At 37.9% G+C, this 16,570-nt stretch overlaps 1 protein-coding gene across 1 annotated transcript in view; it reads right to left on the minus strand.

The window, feature by feature from the left end:
• LOC121032693 (glutamate decarboxylase 1-like) overlaps positions 1-16,294 on the minus strand; it is a 34,752-nt gene extending 18,458 nt beyond the window's left edge. Inside the window, 9 exon segments of the mRNA XM_040478483.1 lie at positions 1,145-1,239; positions 3,031-3,072; positions 3,074-3,147; positions 3,700-3,812; positions 7,386-7,476; positions 10,993-11,272; positions 15,670-15,779; positions 15,861-16,000; positions 16,218-16,294. Of these exon segments, the coding sequence (XP_040334417.1) occupies positions 1,145-1,239; positions 3,031-3,072; positions 3,074-3,147; positions 3,700-3,812; positions 7,386-7,476; positions 10,993-11,272; positions 15,670-15,779; positions 15,861-16,000; positions 16,218-16,294 (1,022 nt within the window).
• Positions 16,295-16,570: the final 276 nt, after the last annotated feature.

Genomic DNA, 16,570 nt, shown 5'->3' on the forward strand with positions numbered 1-16,570 from the left:
AAAAAATAGCCATTGTTTCAAACAACAAAACATTTTTGTCTATCAGAATTTTCAATTATAAAGGTATTGATAATATTCACATTGATAATATGCAGATAAGAGTATCAATTGACTCTAAAATGTTTTAAAAGCAAATGAAAAATTTTATGAAATTGTAAATGCAGATGTTCTTTGAACCAATAATTTAGTTTCTAGGAATTCATGTGAGATATTCAAACACAGACTCTCAAATATATTTATATAATCATATCAATTTAATCACTGTTCTTACATATTAAAATCTAGGGGGAAACCCTTCAATTTCTTTAAAACTAAGATTTATAAAATTATGTTACATACATAAAATGGAAAACTCCAAAGTTATTGAAAAGAGAATAAGGAAAGGGATAAGATTTCTAAGACAGGGGCACCTGGGTGGCTCAGTTATTTAAGTGCCCGACTTCAGTTCAGGTCATGGTCTCATGGTTTGTGAGCTCGAGCCCCGCATCGGGCTCTGTGCTGACAGCTCAGAGCCTGAAGCCTGCTTCGGATTCTGTGTCTCCTTCTCTCTGTGTCCCTCCCCACTTGTGCTCGCTAGCTCGCTTGCTCGCTCTCTCTTTCTCTCTCTCTCTCTCAAAAATATATAAAAATTAAAAAAATTTTTTTTAAGATTTCTAAGACATTCCCAAAACAAACAAACAAACAAAAAAATTAAAGCAAGTTACAGAACACAACATAGAATTGATGTATGAATAAGTTTGACATGCATAAAAATGATCTTCCAGAATATATGCAATATTTATATTATTTATGTTTTAAGGTGGTATTCAAAGAAAATGTAAATGTATTTTTGCTTTGTAGATTGCTAAGGCAGTTGAATTTTTATCTACAAACATTATTATATTTTTATGTTTATTTATAGTACACATAATTCAATATACTTAAAACAGGGAAGATATGTGACAGTCCCACTTGTATAGACTATATTTAGTAAAGAAATTTTAAGAGTAAGATAAGATGACTTTGGTGCTTCTTTCATAATTGCTGCAGTTAAAATTTATTAAAACTAACCTGGGGGAGTATTCTTGCTAAAAATTGGAATAGGAAACCTATAGATTATTCTTTAATCTGTGAAGCATAATGACAATAAAAAATTTTTGAGAACGTGTTAGAAACATATCTTTCATCACATTTTACTTCAATTACGTTGTCAGTTCCAATACCAAGAATAGCTTCAGCTTTTTTTACTGAATAATGACCCTTGGGCAAAAATGGAAATAGGAAAGGCATTAACTTCTCTGCATTAAATGATCATTTACACTAGAGCATTTGGGGGCTTATACACATAGCTTTGAATGAGTTTGTGCATATATACACGTATATACACACGTACAGGTCTCAAGGCGTATTTCCAGACCCTGGTCGTCACAGTTTTTCAGGTGAAGAAGGTTGTGACGCCTCTTTGAGAAGGCACGAGGACAGAACACACTTTACATGCAGTGGGAGTTTGAATATGCTAGTTCTCCGTATACATAAAAAATCATGTCCGATGTAGATCTGGTGTTAATATTCTCCAGTAATAAAAACCTTATGTGTTCCAGATAGCTGTAACTGTTGCATTACAGACCTTTTTGTAAGGCGTGAGGCTTGGAGAAATGCCTGGATTCTTCTGATGCCTGCAACTCTTGATTTTTGACTTTGACACCAACTTTATAATTTCTTGCCTTCTAGGTAACTGCTATTTCCCTGTATCATTCTGCCTGATGTAAGGTATCAGCAGCTCAGACACAAACTTGGACCTGGTTGTTTTTAGCTGCCAGGAAAAGGCTAGATATATGAAAGGAAACAAAATGCGCAAACGTAAACCCCTAACTCAGCTTCATTTCAACAGAGGATGCACCAATTAAATAGGAAATGATTTTTTTTTTTAATCTACATTGTGGAGTTTCGGCATATTTACTCATTATATATAAAAATTATATGTCAAATGATGAAAAAGACATTTGCAAACAAGCATCTTAAGTGACATGAAGTTTTATAGTAATATCATTAAATATGCATCAGTGGTCTCCAACTTGATAATATGCATATATACAATGCCAGTTTGAATTTGGTCATAGAAGCATATTGCAAACACAGAAACATTTCAAAGAAAACCCTGCGTTTCCAGGTCCTTTTAGGTAGAATTCTCAAAGTGCGACTGCTATTACATTTTAATCTCACAGCTGTTGCTAGGCAGAAAAGAAAAAAGCAACCAGATTTATTAAAGGGATGAATCAATTTGTTTTTAAAGGAGCACAAGATTGGAACATTAAAACCAAAGGAGACATCAGTGGATACATTGTCAATATCTGAAACATTTGGCTGAGGTCCTGGTCTACAAAAATGAGCCTTTCTTTTTTACTAATTCCTTTGACCCTCACTGGAAAAATAAGATATCAATCACATTGTTGTTCTCTTCATTCAATGATACAGGGAATCACTAAATGAAGTCTTTTTTTTTTTTAATTTTTTTTCAACGTTTATTTATTTTTGGGACAGAGAGAGACAGAGCATGAACGGGGGAGGGGCAGAGAGAGAGGGAGACACAGAATCGGAAACAGGCTCCAGGCTCCGAGCCATCAGCCCAGAGCCCGACGCGGGGCTCGAACTCACGGACCGCGAGATCGTGACCTGGCTGAAGTCGGACGCCTAACCGACTGCGCCACCCAGGCGCCCCAAATCAAGTCTTTAAAATGTTCATAGTTTGATTTTTTTTTTTTTTTTGGTAAAGATAGCAGAATGCTTTATATTTATAATCACATTTTTGTTAGTTTCTCATATTTTGAAATTAAATTTTAATCTTGAATTATCTGTACTGCTATAGGCTAGAGCCTATGTTGACGGAAAGTTGTTTTTTAGTCTTTCCAATATCAATAGGCAGACACAGATACAGAGATCACTGAATCTCTATAATGTTAGAGCGAAGCTAATATTCTCCATCTTTCAATAACTTTACAGTTTACCTCAGAAGATTCTCAAAAGATGGAAGAATCCAGACTTGATACTTACTTGTTCAGCAACAAACGACACACAACACGGAAGTGTGGTCATGACTTGTCTTTTTTATCTCTGGATATTGCTTATAATGAGCTACTAATATACCGTAGAGGTTAGAGATACTTCCTCCTAGAAGAGAAATAGTGATTGGTAACCCAATTTCAAAAATCGGAAATGGTCACTAAAATCATGACAACTTGAGTGCTTTCTGAAACTAAAGTGTTGCCAAATCACTGACGTGATTTCAAAAATATCTTTCCTTGAAAGTGTTGAGAGAAATATCACACAATTCATAACTTTTAGATTTGTGGAAATTTTGCTGGCAACTGTAGCTGACGCAATGACTTACGAATCTCTTAAAAATAATAGCATTAGGGGAGCCTGGGTAGCGCAGTCGGTTAAGCGTCCGACGTCAGCCAGGTCACGATCTCGCGGTCCGTGAGTTCGAGCCCCGCGTCGGGCTCTGGGCTGATGGCTCGGAGCCTGGAGCCTGTTTCCGATTCTGTGTCTCCCTCTCTCTCTGCCCCTCCCCCGTTCATGCTCTGTCTCTCTCTGTCCCAAAAATAAATAAACGTTGAAAAAAAAATTTAAAAAATAATAGCATTAGTTCAGATATACTTTGAGCGTCTCTGAATATATGTTTCATTTAGCTCAGAAAAATGATGTCTTGCTTTTTCTTACCAGGTGCGAATATTCCATCTGCTTCTGTTTCTCCCCAGCCGATAATCCCATACATTTTCTTAAGAAGCATCGTCTCCATGATCGTAAATACCGGAGCTATTTCATATGTAACCCTATATTACATATATAGAAATTCGACTGTGAATTGTATAAAATGGAAAAGGATAAATAAAGTCATGTGCTAGATAAGGTTATGTACAATTTTTTTGTATTCTATAGCAGACTGTACAAGAAATAGTTACACTTTGTACGCTTCAAATTGCCCCTTCCAGATTAAGAGTATATTAGTGCTACAAAGAAAGGATCATGGATTCCATTGTATTGTGCAGTAGCTGGGAATTTCTCTCACACTAAAAGGAATTTTGAATATACACATTACTGTTAGAGCCAGAAAATGCCCACTTATAGATAGATAGATAGATAGATAGATAGATAGATAGATATGGCAAGTTAAAAAGAGATCTAGAGCTACAGTGTTTTGCAGAACATGAAATAGAAAAAAGCCTTTTCTCAAAAAGATTTTCTGGGGAAATCTTTTCTGGGAAAAGATTTTCTACCTAAGAATTGTACTTTGGGCAAGCACACCAAAAAAAAAGGGGGGGGGGGCTAAAAACTATTCTGTTTTCAGTAACAGCTCGAAGGAAGTAGATAGTTCAAGGCAAGAACAATATGGCCCCATGAACAAGAAGTCAGAGAGCATGGGGATGGGGACTCTCCTCTGAGTCACACTGATATTAGAGTCCCTTCCACAAAAAGCAGCAGCTAAGATCAAAAAGAAAGCTGTAAGTTTTTCTCTATACATACCATATACAGTAAGCAATGAGGTACTTATGTTGGTTCTGAAATCAAAGAGTAGCTTCAGTTGTTTTCAAGGAATTCTTTTCTTTGTCCTCAAACACCTTTTAAAGACCCTTGTAGGTGTTCTTATAGAGAGCTACCAGTCTCAGACTCCATTTATGTGCCATTTCAGATGGTCTCAGTTTGCTCTGTCTCTAAAGCCTTTGGAGAATATTCAGGCCCAGCCATTGCTGTGACCACTTTCACTCAGATACACCCACAGCCCAACAGAGAATCGCCTCCCACCTGCAAGGCAGGCACTGACTTCCAGCCCCGGGGTCTCTTTTTGCATCCAGGCATGCATGACAAGTCATGGAATCTTCCGGGAGTCCCAAGAATGCCCAACCATGGGGAAGTTAACATCCCACAGTGCAGTCCTTTGGCCATAAGAGACCTAGTTGACAATCTTTTCTTTCCTCTGTTCCCTACAGATGGACTGCCCTTTGAAGCAGTCATTTATAAGGGCACTACCCCCCCCTCCCCAGGAGATGAAGCATTCGCTTCTGCTGATACTTAAGGGGTAGCCAGGTCTATAATTTCCCTCACGTTGCTCTTCAGTCCCATGCTGACTCCTTTCATCTCCCCTCAACCCCTCTTCTCAGATGGCCCGGCCTAAAAAAAAGTAGTAACACACAAGCTCTTGCCCAGGGGCTGTGCACAGAGACCCAGTAAGGAAACCCATTGCCTATGGGAATTAAGATTCCAGTTCGAAGAGAAACAAGAAGCAAGTCTCACACACCGGTATTTCAACAAGGCTTCATTTCTGCCAGCATTTGCTATGCCAATTTCAACACACACGCACATTGCCTTTCTGATCCTACCTCAGCTCAATGGAGTAGGGCATTATTATTTTCAGACAACAGAGACGCACTAAACCTCCCAGCATTGTAGGTGGTAGAATTAGGACTGGAATCGGGTTCTCCTTATTTCCACCTCACAGGCTTTATGCTCTCCCAGATTAGGGTAAGAGATCTTCATTCATTAAAAATGAAGACACCCTGAAGGTAAAGAAGGCTGTCTGAAATCCTTTCTCTTCCCTTATTATTAACCTCTCTCCTTCCACCTCTCATGTGTTCTTTCTACTCTTTTTCTGCTTCCATCAAGAATCTCTATTTCCTTCACTTAGAGAATGATTAAGTCTCACAACAATGGGATTCTAAACAATGGAGGAAAATGTATAAATTGAGTTTATGTAATAATCTACATAACAAAGAAACATTCTTTCAAAAGATAAAGTTGCTCTTTTTAAAGTTTATTTAGGGGCGCCTGGGTGGCGCAGTCGGTTAAGCGTCCGACTTCAGCCAGGTCACGATCTCGCGGTCCGCGAGTTCGAGCCCCGCGTCAGGCTCTGGGCTGATGGCTCAGAGCCTGGAGCCTGTTTCCGATTCTGTGTCTCCCTCTCTCTCTGCCCCTCCCCCGTTCATGCTCTGTCTCTCTCTGTCCCAAAAATAAAACGTTGAAAAAAAAATTTAAAAAAAAAAATAAATAAATAAAGTTTATTTATTCTGAGAGAGAGTGTGCACACATACGAGTGGGGGAGGAGCAGAGAGAGAGAGAGAGAGAGAGAATCCCAAGCAGGCTCAGTGCTGTCAGCACAGAGCCTGATGTGGGGCTCGAACTCACAAATGGTGAAATCATGACCTGGGTCAAAATCAAGAGTCAGACGCTTAACCAACTGAGCCACCCAGGCACCCCAAGCAATAAATTTTTTTTTAAGTAGCATATTACCCTATGCATGTTTTAAGGACCATAATCAAGCAATGAAAATTAAAAATAGCAGTCATTTGTGTAAGCCATTTATGTTTGCATTTCATATCTACAAAATGCTGATTACTACCCTGAACTATGCACCATTAAAACCCAAATGATAACTAAACAGTTAAAGCAAGCCTTAGTTGTTCCACATACCGAAGCAGTCTCTCCTCATAAACATTTAGTTCTTGGTTTTAAAGTTTAAATTCCTACCAGCTCTCCCTTTTGATTGCTAGTTAAATTATATTAACATTTGACACAGACTATTCCTTTCAATTTCATACCCAATCATTTCCCTATCCTTTTAACCTTGAAAAATATTCCCCTAAAATTAACTTTCCTTCAGAACACATTAGCAGTAGATCTAATGTTTGTATGGACAATAGTTTTGTTGTGGCAAAGGTCCATTTTTTTTTAACGCTTATTTTTGAGAGAAAGAGAGACAGTGCCAGTGGGGGAGGGACAGAGAGAGAGGGAGACACAGAATCCAATGCAGACTCCAGGCTCTGAGCTGTCAGCACAGAGCCAGATGTGGGGCTCGAACCCATGGACTGTGAGGCCATGACCTGAACCAAAGCCAGACGCCTAACCAACTGAGCCACCCAGGTCCCCCAAAGATCGAATTTTTAACGAATCACGTTGGAGCTGGATTTAGATTTCCTTTAAAAGTTTACTTTCTTCAGGCTTTGATCAGATTCAGGTTCTAATTTATATTCAAGCAACTTCCCAAATACTTGGGTGTGTATCTGGCTACATGTGCTATGGGCTGTTTGGGGTAGCATGTCAATGATTCCAACCCCAGAACTGAACTCACTCATGGTCTGCACACTAGTAACCCAGGCTGACCAACTGACCTGTACTACTTACCGGGGAACTCAGATCCTGAGAGTTTCTAGAGGCTGTCCAGAGGACTGAGCAACTCTCAAACATGTTACCCGGGGAATGGACAGCGGCTTCTTTGCGTTTCCCTCAGGGTACCAACTACTTGTATTTGTTACGGCAAGCATCGTATCCAGCAAAATGTACAACCTCGATCTTCACTCTTCCTTAGGCACGTCTCCGGCTCTCACACTCCTTAGGCCCTGGAGAATGCTCACGTGTTGGTATTGGCAGTGGCTGTCAACCATGCCCCGGCAAGTCCGACCACATCTAGCCCACTGGACAGCTGGTTGAAAAAGCGAGGATGGCCTAGAAAAAAGACAAAATTACAAATGAGCCAAAATAAAAACACAGGGCTAAAGAGTGGTTCAATTTCAGAGCAGTTTCTCAGTTAACAGGTATTCATCGATCGAGCACACATAAACTAATTATTTCATTCAATAAATATTGCTGAGAACTATCACATGCAGGGACAGTGCTCAGCTTTGGGGACACAGTAGTAAACAAGGCACTACCGTGTGGATCTTACTGACCAGTGGAAGAAAAAGGTATTCATCAAATAAATGACACAAATGTGTTTAACTGCAATTGTAGAAAGCACAGAAGAAGAGATCAGGATGTTTTAAGACCATTCCTAGGGAGCCTAAGACAATCAGGAGAGCAGGCGAGCTAATCTCTAGGGAAGGCTTCTTGGAAGAAGTGATCTTTCAGGTCAGATCAAAAGTTTGCTTCCAGACAAAGAGTGAAGGAGACCCAATACGGGTATGAAGAGCAGCTTGGGAGAAGTCAAGTCATTGAATTGAGAACGAGCTGGTAAGCTTGAGGGTGAGGAACCCATCCTGTGTCTGAAGTAGAAAGACCAAGGGCAGGATGCAAAAAACTACCCCAGTGAGTGGGGAAGGCGCCACCCGAAAGATCAAATAATTTTTTTCTCAAAAGCTGCTTCAGTGGTTTTGGACAAAATATCAGGTCCTTTTTACAAAGAATTTTTTGTAAAAAGATTTGTATTAATAAAGAACATCAGGGGGCGCCTGGGTGGCTGAGTCGGTTAAGCAAGCACCTGACTCTTGTTTTCAGCTCAGGTCATGGTCTCACAGTTTCGTGAGTTCGAGCCTCACGTTGGGCTCTGTGCTGACAGGGCGGAGCCTGCTTGGGGCTCTCTCTTTCTCCCTCTCTGTCTGCACAACTCCCCACTCGTGCTGTCTCTGTCTCTCTCGAAAACAAACTTATATTAAAAAAAAAAGGACATCAAACATTAGATACCAAATTGAACATTCTATATTCAACTCAGTTTAACTTAATCTCTTCCTGGGGAACCTGGGTGGCTCAGTCAGTTACTCATGGTACTCTAGATTTCGACTCAGGTCATGATCTCACGGTTCGTGGGATTGAGCCCCACGTTGAACTCTGTGCTGACAGTGTGGAGTGTGCTTGGGATTCTCTCTCTCCCTCTCTCCCTGACCTCCCGCACTCTTTCTCTTTCTCTTTTTCTCTCCCGCAAAATAAATACACATTAAAACAAATTAATCTCCTCCTGAGCTCCAAAATAGATTGTTCTTTGCACTTCTTTGACAACGTGTCTTAACAATGACCAGCATCACAACTCTTTGTGAGTCTCCTTCCCCTCTAGTCACTTACCCCTACTTGCGGAGCCCCTATGCCCGCGTAGTTAGTTTTAAAAGTAGGGGCTTAATAAATGTTCATTAAATTGGAAGGAATGGAAGGTTTGGAAGTTGGGCTGTGTTACGAAATGTTTCTTTTTACTATTGACTTTTCCCTTTTTTAGTATCTTTGCTTTTCCCTCTGTGCTTGATACTGGGAAATGCAAACACGGGGAGAATGGGTCCCTGGAGATTCCTCTGCCTTTGCCTTGCTGGGTAAGGGAAGGATGAAGAACTTGATTTAAAGCTGTCACGGTGCTTCAATCGCCTTGCTATTTTTCAGAACTTCCTTTTGCTATGTTTATTTCTAACTAAAAATTATTTCAACTTCACATTTACACAGTTGAACTCAGTCTTGACACATGCCTTTTATTTCACAATCCTAGGAAGCTTTCTTTTTGTCTTATTTAATAATATTTTTCCAGTTGTAAATATACTACACGTTACAGAAATGGATAGAACAGAAAACATTACATACAGGACAGTAATTTTTATGCATATATGCAGAGAAAATATCTACTTAGCTATCCAAACACTTACAATATTTATAACACTTGGAAGATATAACTTAAGAACGTATTTATTATGAACAGGTAGTTTTATACATGTGCATGTATGTATGTTCAGTTTCACACAGTTTAAAATACAATTAAATATAATTGAAATCATATTGAGCATATTATTTTGTGTTATGTCTTTTTATTGTTTTTGCATTTTTTAAAATGTTTTTATTTAATTTTGAGAGAGAGAGAGAGACAGAGCGCAAGCAGGGGAGGGCAGGGAGAGAAGGAGACACAGAATCCGAAGCAGGCTCCAGGCTCTGTGCTGACAGCTCAGAGCCCCATGCGGGGCTTGAACTTGTAAACCACAAGATCATGGCCTGAGCCAAAGTCAACCGCTTAACTGACTGAGCCACCAAGGCTCCCCATGTGGTATGTCTTTTTGTAATAACTAAAATTCTGTGAGAAATCATCCATGACTTTCTTAGGATTTTTTTTTTTGTATAGGTTTTAAAATTGTTAATTAATTTTTTTGAGAGAGAGAGCACATGTATGCACACGAGTCAGGGAGGGGCGAGGAAGAGAGAGAGAGAGAATCTTATGCAGCTTCCATGCCCAGCACAGAACCAGATGCAGGGCTTGATCTAACAACCATGAGATCATGACCTGAGCCAAGATCAAGAGCCAGAAACTTAACTGACTGACACCAAGGTGCCCCTCCCAGGACTTTAAATGGCAATACTGCATAGTGTTCTGTCAAAGAAAATCCAGGTTATGCAAGATAAATGTGAAAATGAGGCACCTTTTTATTTTTGTTATTAAAATTAATGCAGAAATGAGCATTCTCAAATAGAAATTATTTTTGTTTCTTGGCATGCTTGATCAGTTTGGTCTGAAGATAAAATATGCGTGATGCTTAAAGTTTCTGTGATGTCAAAAATACATTATTTTAAGTATCTGTTTAATCTCTATCAAATACAAGGCAAGTCAGTATACACAAATAACTTTCAATTATTAACACATGAAGTATTTTCAAAGATCACATAATAAGAAATGAGTAATAAACCCAGGGATACAGGTTGTATTTGGAAGCTTTTTTGTGTGTGTCTCTTTCCAAAGATTATGTTGTTTCAAATACGTTATTTAGTATACATTTAAGATTTTAGAGAAAGGGGTCCATAGAGCCTAGTCAAACATTGTTAGCCCCGGGGCATATCATTGCTTTAAGTGGTTAAGAATAAAGTTACAATAAATTAATCAGAAAACATAATTTCTAACATATAGGATGTAGATATATATCTCTACATATATATCTAACATATAGGATTATATATATACATATATATATAATTTTATTGCTATATATTTTATTGATGTAGAAGGATAGTCAATTGAGCATTAATAATGAATATGGGCAAATGAAAATAAGTAAGTTAAAATTGTATGTTTAATTGCCATTGGAATATAATGCTTCAAGCCCAAACCACTGTATTTACTTTTCTTTGTTAACTACTAAACAGTTTATATGTGATAACACCAATTTGAAAACAAACTAGATGAATGTTTTAAGTAAAAATGAGTACAATGGGACGTTTTCCAACACACACAAAAACTCAAGGCCATTCATTCAGTCTCCAGTTCAGGTGCATTGATTTGAAAATTACCTGTTTTAACACCATATTTTAAGGTATCCGTGCAGTCAACAAGTAACTGCTCCAAAGATTCAGGGTGGCCAGACAGCTCTAGGTTAAGCCCATCCAAACCTTCAAGAAGTTGGTGAGGATGATGAAAGTCTAGTATTTTACTCTTAACATCAAACATTTTTTTGATGTAATGCAGAAGAATATTTACCACTTGCAGCAGAAAACATTTAGTTAAATCTTTACCATCCTTGGATGGCAACCAATCTAGAGCAAAAAAAGAGATGAAAAGCCAGGTCAGTAACTAGAAGGCCAAGGAAAATCACCATGGGCGTAGAGTTTTGATCATTGGACATTAAAGATATTAAAAGGCCATGTGAAGTAACAAGTAGCATGTGTTCAAATCTTACTCAGAATCTTCATTCCAAGTTTCACTGGATGACAGTTTTCACCAAAAAAAAAAAAAAAAAAAAAAAATTTTTATAACCACAATTGGAGTAATTGAACCTTCAAGATCCCCTAGATGGACCTTATCGTTGCCTTGTCAAACAAATGAACTGGTAATTGCACTTTTTGAATTTTGTTTAATGTTTATTTATTTTTGAGAGGGAGAGAGCAGGGGAGGGGCAGAGAGAGAGATGTGGACACAGAATCTGAAGCAGGCTCCAGGCTCGGAGCAGCCCCTGGCGGGGCTTGAACTTAGGAGCCTCAGGATCATGACCTGAGCCGAAGTCGGTCACTCAACTGACTGAGCCACCCAGGTGCCCCAGGTAGTTGCACTTTTAAAAGTAAGTTAAAGCATCAAATCTTAGGGACCTTACAATGGTTTCAATAAATATGTAAATGACATAACATTTTTATTAAAAAATGAAACATAACATTTGTTAATGACATCCATACCTGAAGCATAAGCATTTGATAAATTAATCATTACTTCCTCAGTGTGAGCCCCTTCTGTCACATTTTTCTCAGTTGATTGAAAAGCATGACCAGATTTTTTTCTCAGCTGTTCTTTAAGTTAAAAAATTAAATAGTTTTTGATTATTAAAACATGCTGAAAATATGTATTTACTGCTTTTACCTGTAGCCACACAGACGCTTCCAAGAAATGCTTAACGATTGAAATTCTTATTTATATTCACACATGATCTCTGGTGGGTAGCTATAAACTGGGGAGAAGCAGAAATACTACTGAAATCATGTGAGGCTCTTTTATAACCATATAGAGAACCAATGATACAATTTGTGATTGTTAGTTTCATATCGATTTAGTGTACAGGATTAGGAATTTAGTAATTAAGACCTCTCATGGTTTAGTTGTAAGTAATGATTCTTATTTCATAATAAGATCCTGCTATTAACATTTTTTTAAATTTTTTTTTAACATTTGTTTATTTTTGAGACAGAGAGAGAGCATGAACAGGGGAGGGTCAGAGAGAGGGAGACACAGAATCTGAAATAGGCTCCAGGTTCTGAGCTGTTAGCACAGAGCCCGACGCAGGGCTCGAACTCACGGACCGCGAGATCATGACCTGAGCCAAAGTCGGAGGCTTAACCAACTGAGCAACCCAGGCGCCCCTGCTATTAACATTTTTAACTGTATGTAACAATGTCTACTATGTATTAAGAGCCCTACGTGCCTTGCACACATTTCAATCCTCACAATAGTCCTACAATATAAGCACATTTTTCTCAGTATGTGGATAAACAGATTTATTGAATCTTTTTAAATTTTACTTATTTTTGAGAGACAGAGAGAAGAGACAAAACACAGGTGGGGGAGGGACAGAGGGAGACACAGAATTGAAGCAGGCTCCAGGCTCTGAGCTGTCAGCACAGAGCCCGACGCGGGGCTCGAACCCACGAACCATGAGATCATGACCTGAGCTGAAGTTGGATGCTTAACCCACTGAGCCACCCAGGGGCCCCACAGATAAACAGATTTAAAGAAGTTAAGTAATAGTAATAATTGATACTTTTTGAACTCATATGATGGCCCAGAAATCTCACATATATTATTCTATTCAGTCCTCATAACATAGGGTTGTGATAGAAATGCTATTATGATTAACAAAAAAAAAAAAAAAAAGAGCTCATATGGTGGAACTAGAATTGATAGACAGATGTTTGAATCCAAAGACCATTAAGTTATCCTTTAAAAATTAAATTTAAAAATAGTATGTCCTGAGGTCCTCTTCAATAAAAATATTGAACCAAACATCCAATCAAGCAAACAAGCCATTCTTAGGTATCTTTTAATGTTCTGGACAATGTGGAAGAAAAAAGAAAGTATAGACTAGAATTCATAATATCAAGCTGTTTACTTGTAGCTAGATGTGGAGAAAACATGAAGTAATCAGAAAATGGTTTCTAGCTAAATTTTATAGTTTTGCTTTTATAAGCTTAGTAGTATTAATTTCTTCCAGTTCTAATGGATTTTTCTTAAAATAAAATAAGCTCTCCCCAAATATTTCAGACTGAAATTTTGAATACTGCAGCAAAAATAATTCAGTTTAGTTTTTAAGCATTGATATAATGTTTAAACATTTTTATGTGTTTATGTATGATAGATAAAAATGTTCTATTATGGCTTTTTCCATAAAGAATAAAATCCTGATCATGAAAAAACTGTATAAGACAGCAATGACAGAAACGTGAGACAATTTGCAAAGCATGCAGTGTACCTAAAAACAAATTTTCATATTACACGTTGGCCCGGTAGACACATATTAGGTTAATTGTTTGCAAAATATTTTTTCTAGAGGAAAATTGCTTTTCGAAAGGTTCACTGCTATACACAGTGAATAATACATATTAATATAAATAAATTCTAAAGTAATTAAAGTTTTAGAAACATAACTCCTTTCAAAGAATTAGAGGAAACATAAACCACAAGAAAAAGTGAACTTAAAAAGATTCTACACATGGAATAGTATTACAAATGTTTATAAAGAAACTATGTAAAAACCAAAAGATTTGACATAAGAATTAGACTCCATTAATAGCTCAACACACATTGAATCTACAACCTAAAACTCGGTTAAATTTGTATTTAATAACAAAAAATAACAAAATTTCAACAAAACAAAATGTTTTAAATATTTAAGTAAGACAAAGATTGCTAATGTATTTTTGTCAAAATACGTGTATATGATTAATATGCATGATTAATAATCATATAAGATAAGTAAGACTTGTTTGACAGTCTGCACTTTTTGGTGCAATCCCACTCTTTCAGTTAATAATAATTCCCGTTGAATCCCCATTTCTTGTCACAAAATTTTAACTTACTTGCCAGGGTATCTCCACACTCCATGTTGTTTGAAAAAAAATAGTGTCTGCTTTAAAAGAGCATGTGGAGCCAGAGGGTGCTTTTAGGTGATGGAGACGAACTTGACCATTAAAGTTGTGTAGCTGCTGTAATTTATAATATAGACTCTTTTAAAGTCTTTTTATTGGTGGCACAGAAATCTGAGGCAATTTCATTATTTGTAAAAAGGGCAGGGATACAATGCTCTTTTTCGTTTAGAGAATTAAATGAAAGATGATGGTTGTGTATTTGTGTTTAAACATTGTGGCTTTTTTAAAGTATGATTTCATGTCATAAAAGGAATGGGTTTCAACTTCCCTTTTGACAATTACAACTTTTATCTTCAGGGTAAAGTATTAGGTACTCCACATTACAGGGTAGAAAATGAAAAATACGCATGGTCATATTAATGATACAATTCACACCCTTTTAACACAGGTATTACTTTTTTGCCTTTGGATTGAAAATGTTAACATTGTATTTCATTAAAAAAAACTTTTTTAATGTTTATTTTTCAGAGAGAGAGAGAAAGAGTGAGCAAGGGAGGGGCAGAGAGAGAGGGAGACACAGAATCTGAAGCAGGCTCCAGGCTCTGAGCTGTCAGCACAGAGCCTGTTGTGGGGCTTGAACTCATGAACCACGAGATCATGACCTGAGCTGAAGTCAGCATTTAACTGACTGAGCCACCAGGTCCCCCCAAAACTTTTAACATTTTAAACAATCCAAAAATACGTAATGATCATCACTTCTGAGCCCCATTTCCAAGAACACATTTCCTCCAGAATTTATCAAATGTTCAATTATCCCGTGGGATTTACAGCTCTTGAATAATGTGCTGGTCAACATTATTTTTCATTGTTAAGCAAGTTTGAGCATGTTAAGGAAAAAGCAGGAAAACACTGATGATTCACATAAGAAAATCACCTGGCATACCTTGGTTTCTATCCTAGGCATTTGGGTACAATTTATAAAAAGAGTAGTAACACTTAATTTATTCTAATAATAGAAACAAACACTGAGGCTTATCAAAAGCCATTCACAACTTCCAATCCAACTTGAACCAGTTATTGTAACTTTTCCCTCATTAAGAAGTTCACTTAGAGGCTGTAACAAACAAGAATATAGAAGGGTGATGATTTGAAAACCATTTCCTCCTTTCATTGCTTTCCAGAGGAATCAACTGATGATTGTAGAGGTGGCATAGAAATGGGAAAATAAAAAAATAAGTAAATCCCAAGGAGCTGTTCTTCCATTTCTTTCAACCATCTGCAGAGTTTCTTGGCTCTAATAGGGTTGCGACATCCACTAAGGAAGACTGTCGCATCATCTTGTAAAGGACGAACCCTTCTCATGACTCCTGAACTGGCACTCATCTCTGTCAATAAACCCACCCACGCTCGCCCCAGGGGTTGCACCGTGAGACAGCCCTCATAGTCCAAGGTCACCCGCCGAAGTTCGCCACCTCCTCCGTCCTCTCTGGCACGTAATAACCACCAGTACGCTATGTTCAAAAAGACTCAAACAATCCCTGTTCTGAGGAAATGGGTTTCGAGCCATGAAGTGCTCTCTAGCTATCACTCACTTTTCTTCCTTTGATGTCCTCGCTGTTGGCAATTAGGTCTTCGTTTATAGATCTGCTGAGCATAGGAGCATAGAACTGGCCCTCCCCAACATGGGAAATTCATGTTGTTGTTTGTTTCACCTCCCACTAATTTTATATGTCTGTACAACACAGGCGCATTGAAATTAAAACTCACAATTTTTCTTGACAAAGCATGTGAAAGCTTTCTTATATTACACGACATGATACAGGGCTAAAAGGAGGAAAAGGAGGCGATACTCCCCTCTTCTGACTGACAGCAATCCTGATATTAAAGCCTATAGATTTCTTTCACCAGACCCTTGCCGTATTTTGTATGGAGCTAAATATTTTTCATACGTTGAATCCTCATAGAAGTCCTGTGATTTTGACGTTATTATTGTCTTGCTCTGTTTCACGCCTCTCCTTGCTTCCATTTCACCGTCAATAAAGTGGGCATCGTACTAATACCTACTCATGGCTTTAAGATATCAAAAGAGATAAGGCCTCTTAAGTGCTTCCAACAATTATTTATGTCTCTTTTCTCTGGCAATGCTGACAGGCAAAAACAAACACGAAACAATTTTAAGAATGCCACTGCTCTGATCAGAAATGTGCACTGACCTCCCAACCATTATATTATCAAGTCCTTCATTGACCCTTTCTTTGCCTTACCTCCTACTACTCATTTACAGAAATTGTCTGCACCTCAA

This window comes from Herpailurus yagouaroundi, unplaced genomic scaffold (genome assembly GCF_014898765.1).
Source record: "Herpailurus yagouaroundi ecotype Mexico unplaced genomic scaffold, PumYag 142, whole genome shotgun sequence".
NCBI classification, from domain to species: Eukaryota; Metazoa; Chordata; class Mammalia; order Carnivora; family Felidae; genus Herpailurus; species Herpailurus yagouaroundi.